Here is a 6,813-nt window from a genome sequence, read left to right as displayed (position 1 = left end):
AATTTTGATTTTTATAGAAATACTTGTAAAAAATGCTTACGCTTTAAAAGCCGTACCAGTATAAAATAGTTGTTGCTACAGTTGTTGCTGAGGTTCCTACAGATAAAGTGTTGGAAAAAAACAAGGCTTCTTGATATACGATAAACGACAAGTCACCAACAAAAGAGAAGAAGCACAGAGAGAAGATGAAGTCGTACACCGATTGAAAGACCGGATTCTGAGAACTGAGATCACGGATTAGATAAGAGAAAATTCTTATGGCTCAACACCTCAGTTATATTTGATTGACAAAGGATCATCACAAGGCTTGCTGGGCTGGGTAATTGAGAGAACGAACGAAAGCTCTTAGGTTCATGCAGAAACGACTACGGATTAACAGCGAACAGATAAAAGGTTTGTTCTGGTGTTAACATTTGAAACTGTTTGGAAACTGCGCAAGACATGATGCGTACAAACATAAAATCTCAAACAGTCCGAAATAGTCTCGGACACTTTGTTAAACCAGAACACATTTTGAGGAGACCACTGTGCCACCTATCGTATATATAAAGAGATGAAGACGAGAAAATATTGTTGATCATGTCTATTTTGTTATGTGTATCCTTGTAGTCAGTTCAAATATTATCTAATAACCACAATCATCATTTATTCGAATCAAATAAATGAAAAAAACATCATAGAAAATAGCATGGTCCTGACGTCCTAGAACCAGAACAAACCTAAAGAAGCGACTAGGAAGAAAAATAGAAAACACATACTTCAAACGGGGAGAAGAAAAAAGTATTCTGCCCCAAATTGAAAAGAAGATGGAAGGACTTTATTTGATGACCAAGAAGATGGACGAATTGGTCTATTGTAACTAACTAACGACAAGAAGCAAACTACTGATAGCTCACGAAGAAAGATTGGTTACTCCAAATCAAGCTGAAGACTCACCAGGGAGTGCGATATCACGCCCATGACGAAACTGTCAAAGCGAGTGAGCGTGCGTATTTGCGTATCAATGTTTCGAACGGTTATCAAACTGAAAAACTCATCTGGTCATTGAGGACACTTTTCTTAGGATAATTCATGGAAATGTTGAACACGTTAGTGACAACTAGATCGGCACTCAGATGAAAAAGCTAACATAACATTTAAAACATCCTCAGTCAGTCACGTCCACTCTCCCAAAGCTAGTCTTAAACTTTTCCAATACTCCGCTGGAGGACATAACACTCACATTATTTTGTCGAAAGTTTTTAACTCGTCCATAATCCCCAAATCTTTTCTCAGTGAAATCTTTATCACTCAAATCGAATCAGTCATTGCCTATCCTCCTGAAAACCTAGCCAAAGATGCTTGCCTCTACTTTGAGCAGAAGACTTTTCGAAACCCTATATCACCCCAGTACAGAGACAATCCCTCATAATCCTAAGCAATAACTTGTACATAGTTTTTCTCCCGGCAAGCATTACACGACTTTCTGTCGTGTAATGTCATCCAAGTTGTTAATACTGTCAATGTTATTCTTGGCGTTTTTGAAGTGAGTAATTCTAGTCAAGGCCGTAGCTAGAAAATGATTTCGTGGGGTGGGGTTTGATTTGGTGAAACAGTAGAAAAACATGAAGTATGAAAGTTTATAAAAATGTTTTTAGAACATAGTTCATTTTTGGCTTTTTGCCTTTGTTATTCTAATAAATGATAGACTATTCATAAATTAGTTTTATTTTCTAAATGGTTATTGCGATGGTCGAAGTCATAAGATGTTTTGAAAGTGAAAAAGCCAAAAAAGTGAACTAAGAAATGGAGTTGTTCGGTGAAAATAAGCATGGTGTTGTGACCTTTAAGGGTCATATTGTTTTGACAATCGGAAGATCAGAGTTTCAGCAGTATTAAAAGCTCGAGATTCAGGTAAATTTTTGAGAAGGTGAAAAAAGGCAAAAGAATGATGAATGGATCAGAAAAAACAATAAAGTGTTGCCGATTCAAATTTTGAGTAGGTACATTAAAAAAATTGAGGATGCCTGAGAAATAATGAAGAAATTTGAAAAATATTTATTAAGAAACGTATCTGTTCAAAATCCTATCTATTTAAAGAACTCATAAATATGTAATATCCTGTTGAAGGAGATATACAGAATCATTTTGCTGAATGCGATAGAATATTGAGAGAATTAACATTTCGTGTTTTCTATTACTTATTACTTTTCCAGCCCATAGAGTATGATAATAGCTATAAAGACAATAAGAGTATATAAGAGTATATAAAACTTGAATTTGTGGAGAAACAGTTGGGTGGCAGAACTGGAACCTCTGGCACCGAATAAATTTATAACAAGTACTGTTCCTAAACACCGGAGCGGCAACACAGTTCTCGGCGCACGTTTCAGCATTGAAGTTGACGTCTTCATGAGATAGAGTTCACTATGTTTTCTACCACTTTTATTTGTAACTATGTTTTTCACCACTTTTATTCGTAACTAAAGTTAGTGCAGTTTCGTTCTAAAGGACATTTTCAAACTTAATGTATAAGTTTGAAAATGAAAACATACATCGGTGCTGCTCAGATGCGTTGAACCTGATAGCAATTGAATATTATTATCAATATGACGATTATAAAAAAGTGCCTCTCAACTTTTGAGTAGGCATATAATATATTAAAATCAAACGCATTAAATTTTTCTCTAATTAATTATTTCATCAATAAACCGGTATTTTTCTGAGCATCGTGAATGAACTAACAAATTTTGGCGTGTGTAGTTTTTTTCAGTTGAATGGATCAGGTTACAAAAAAATGCTTACTTACTTTTGAATATCTTCAATTAATGTTCAATTAGTGTTCAACATTAGTCATACTAACTAACAACGGTCCTTTTTTGGGTCGGAAAATAAACATACTCTGAGTATTGCATATTAGTAAATGTCATAATTATCCATCCATCCAATAGTAAGTGAAAGAATAATACTATGTATACTAATGACAGACAAAAAGTCTTGATGTTTTGGTTGGTTTGTCGTAGCCTGATTTGGTTACAATCTTCAAACGTTTCAACTGCAACTGCGGCAGTCATCATCAGTGGCGTCGTCGAAGTACTCTTCTTAAGGTATCAACTGAAACCAACACGGAAACCAACCAAAACATTGTCGCCAGCCGTGAAAGCCCACATTCCTATGAAAAGTCTTGATTTTTGTTAACTCATTATTAGTAAACTATTTCTTGGGAGTAAAATGAGGCATTTATTTTGGTACTTTGATAACAATGAATACTTCGTGGTTAGGATTATTTTTTCATTAGCTGCAAATACTGCGGTTTTGAGGTGGTAATAATAGCAGTAATCAAAATAGTGCCAAGTGAACTTGTTTACTTAGAGCATTTTTTATCTGTGTAATGGCTTTTTTGTGAAATGGTTCACTGGTGATATCCAAAATTATATTTCTAGGTTTATGAAGAACGGAAGGTACCAATTTAAACCAGTTCTCAGATTTTACATAATAATTTGCCGTTGCATCAGTCTGAATTGTACTTTGAACAATGCAATATATTGTTATCATCTCTGTCCACTTTCATTAACATACCACATGTTCTTTCCAACTACACAGGCCATTCCTTTTATCATTTGGTAACATTGCTATACTCTAAACCATAACAGATACGAAGACGATTAAATGGGTAAAAAGGTAACTGTCATCTGGAACAACACAATGGTCGAAGAAAATTTACGGGGAGTCTCGCCCTTTTCGAGTTATACGGGGAAAACCAAAAATGCTGTTTTTTGTTTTTTTCGAACGAAATTGTTATTTCGGAGAATATCAAAAAATGGAAAAGTAAAATTTTGTTGTATTCAAAGTGTACTATAACATTGTAATAATATATATTCGATAAAACATTTCGTGTCAACATGGCCACCATCAACTTTTTTTTAATACGCACCTGTCTTTTTATTACAGATATTGATAAAGCGATAAATTCACAATCCATCCATCATCAGTGACAACAACTTTAAAATACGGTCCTGAAGTTACTCCTTTTATAGAATGTTTCGATTTCTTAAAAATATAATTCAGACAATCTAATAAATTCCACAGATAGGTATCCTAACACAATGAAAATTCGTAATTTTTTGTTTTGTAAATTTTTGTGTTAACGTAATCCTTCTTTCGAAGCTTATTTCTCCCTAATAATTATAATTCGTAATATTTTTATAATTCTCAATCGTGAAAATAAAAATATTAGTTTTTGGTCAAAATTCGTTTGGTTGTATAAAATTTAGTATGATCAAATAGCATCTCAATTGACATATCATCTTAAACGCGTAGACTTTGCTTGGTTTTTATGGCAGGAATGCGTTGTTGATATCTGTTGAGAGCTGTCAGACGTTTATGAACATATCAAAGATGTATTCAAATGATGAAAGGACTGATTTGCTATTTGGTTATGCAAAATCAAATAGAAATCCTCTTTTGGCAAGGAATATGTATGTTGAGCTATACCCGAATCGTGGTATTCCAAATGTTTAGTTAGACGATTATAAAGAAATTTTAGTGACTGTGGTGCATTTGTCAGAATGCACAAGAACAACAAGAACATGTGTGGTTAGGAAGTGTGAGGAATCAAATAAATGTTATGGAGAAGCAAATATCACCACATAAAAATTTACACAGTGAAAACGTCTTTTTTCATTTAGGATTGGCCAGTTACAAAAATTATGTTAATCAAGATTGTTCTTTACAAGAAATTGCCAACGAAATGGGGATTTCTGTAAAATCCACAAGAACTACTTTGAACAAGAACAAATATAAATCCTACAGGATACGCAAAGTTCATCACCTCAATGAAAGGGATTACGGAAGGAGAGTACGATTGGTGAAGTGGTTAAGACGTAGAAATAGGGAAGTTGGAAATATTTGTAGAAAAATAATATGAAAGGACGAATCAAAATTTACCAACAATGGTTGGTTTAACAGAAATATCCATTATAGGTGGAATAATATAAATAAACATTAAAATAGGTTCGGAATAAATGTTTGGTTGGGAACAAACATACTCCATTTTCTATTCAATGGATTCGATGGCTACTTAGATGAATTGGCACTCAATATCCGCCATGAAATACAATATTTTCAATAGGGCGGCGCTCCTCCCAATAATGCAGCAATAGTAAGGGAACAATTAGATGCAATATTCCCAAGAAAATGGATTGGAAACAATGAACCAACCAACTGGCCAGCTCGATCCCCAGATCTTACTCCTTTAAATTTTTTTGTCTGGGGATACATTAAGGATAAAGTTTTTTCAACACCAAGTACAGATATCGACCATCTCAAACAAAAAATGAGAGATGCATGTATTAGTATTACACCTATTATGCTAGAAAATTGCCACAGAAATTGTCTGAACCGACAACTTATGTGCATTCATCAAAGAGGATGTCAATTCGAGCATTTAATGTAGATTGCCATGTAGCTTCGATTTCCCGTATTAGTTTCATTTTTCCTAAAGTTCATGTTAAATAAATTGTTTTTCTGTTTGATTGTTATCACTGATGATGATGGTTATTTCAAATGAAACGCTATAAAAATATCGAATGTGATATACCCTTGGATCGTGAATTTATCGCTTTACCAAATTCTGTAATGAAAAATAGAGGTCCGTAATTAAAAAAAAAGTTGATGGTGGCCATGTTGACACGAAACGTTTTACCGAATATTAATTATGACATCGTCATGGTTCATTTCGAATACAATAAAAAAAACAATTATTTGATACTTTCCGAAATAACAATGCCATTTGAAAAAAACGAAAAACAGCAGTTTTGGTTTTCCCCGTATAATTCAAGAAGGGTGAGAGTCCCCGTGAATTTTCTTCGACCACTGTATTGTTATCGACGACTGTTACCTTTTTTCCCATTTAATCGTCTTCGTATCATGTTACGACATGATAAAAGAAACGGCCTGTAGAGTCGAAAGTAATAAAAAGAATTGAAACATTATATTCCACGAATTTCAATTTGATGGAAACGACAAAATGTATAAAAAAGTGTTTTATTTCATTCAATTCTTATGTAAATCTTTATCCAATCCAAAGTTGCAGTCAACTCGTTTTATCATTGGTCTTTTGGTTCTGAAAGCATACTTGCAGAACCATTTTCCGAATCTCTTGACAAGTCATCTTGTCTGGCAACTTCATTTGTCTTATCTATGGTACTATTCCAGATTCCATAAGCAAAATAAATTAATAAACCTAAAAAACTTATATTATAAAATTTTGTTGAAAATAAATATTTTGTCACTTTACCTATCAACATCCAGTAAGTATATTTGATCCAAGTATCCTTCTGAATGTTCGTCATTAAATAAATATTTATGAAAATACTCAATCCTGGTATCCAAGGAATCAATGGAACCTAAAAAAAAAGAATTAGAGTTTCGAATTACTGATGACAAAGAAAAGTAAAACAACGCGAGAAACAAATCGTTATGAGTATACTTCATATGAATGAATATATGAATGAATATCTTGAACAGATTCGGTATCCTATTTCTAATGATTTTACTTGGGGCAGTTTTTGCTTTATATCATTGATTTCATTCTATCATGAAATATGACCAAAATTCACATAGTCGAGAATGACATGGCTATTATTACTTCTTTTGCGGCGATACATATTACTTTAATTGGCTCATCTGGAATATGGCACATCGAAAACATTTCCTTATTTGTTCTTGAAGCACTATTCGCACATTCCCAGAGTACTTTGAAAATACAGTTTCTAATCATCAAGTCACGACTTTTTTATAATATGATGAAAGTGATTTCCTGATCTAACCTTT

General features: G+C 33.4%; 1 protein-coding gene across 5 annotated transcripts in view; it reads right to left on the bottom strand.

Moving 5' to 3' along the window:
- Window positions 1-6,008: 6,008 nt before the first annotated feature.
- The window catches only part of LOC111514556 (cationic amino acid transporter 2), a 98,113-nt gene continuing 97,308 nt past the window's right edge, over window positions 6,009-6,813 (bottom strand). For all 5 annotated transcript variants that reach the window (XM_074170458.1, XM_074170460.1, XM_074170456.1 and 2 more), the window contains exons 13-14: window positions 6,278-6,386; window positions 6,009-6,223 (exon numbers count right to left, since the gene is read on the bottom strand). In XM_074170458.1, coding sequence (XP_074026559.1) covers window positions 6,087-6,223; window positions 6,278-6,386 — 246 coding nt within the window. In that variant the 3' untranslated portion in view covers window positions 6,009-6,086. The remainder of the gene's footprint in view (window positions 6,224-6,277; window positions 6,387-6,813) is intronic.

The sequence above is a fragment of the Leptinotarsa decemlineata genome, unplaced genomic scaffold (genome assembly GCF_025532065.1).
Source record: "Leptinotarsa decemlineata unplaced genomic scaffold, Ldec_3_MD MMD2_P_RNA_scaffold_9, whole genome shotgun sequence".
NCBI classification, from domain to species: domain Eukaryota; kingdom Metazoa; phylum Arthropoda; class Insecta; order Coleoptera; family Chrysomelidae; genus Leptinotarsa; species Leptinotarsa decemlineata.
The sequence above is the reverse complement of the archived record's forward strand: the minus strand, read 5'-3'. Positions and strand labels throughout refer to the sequence as shown.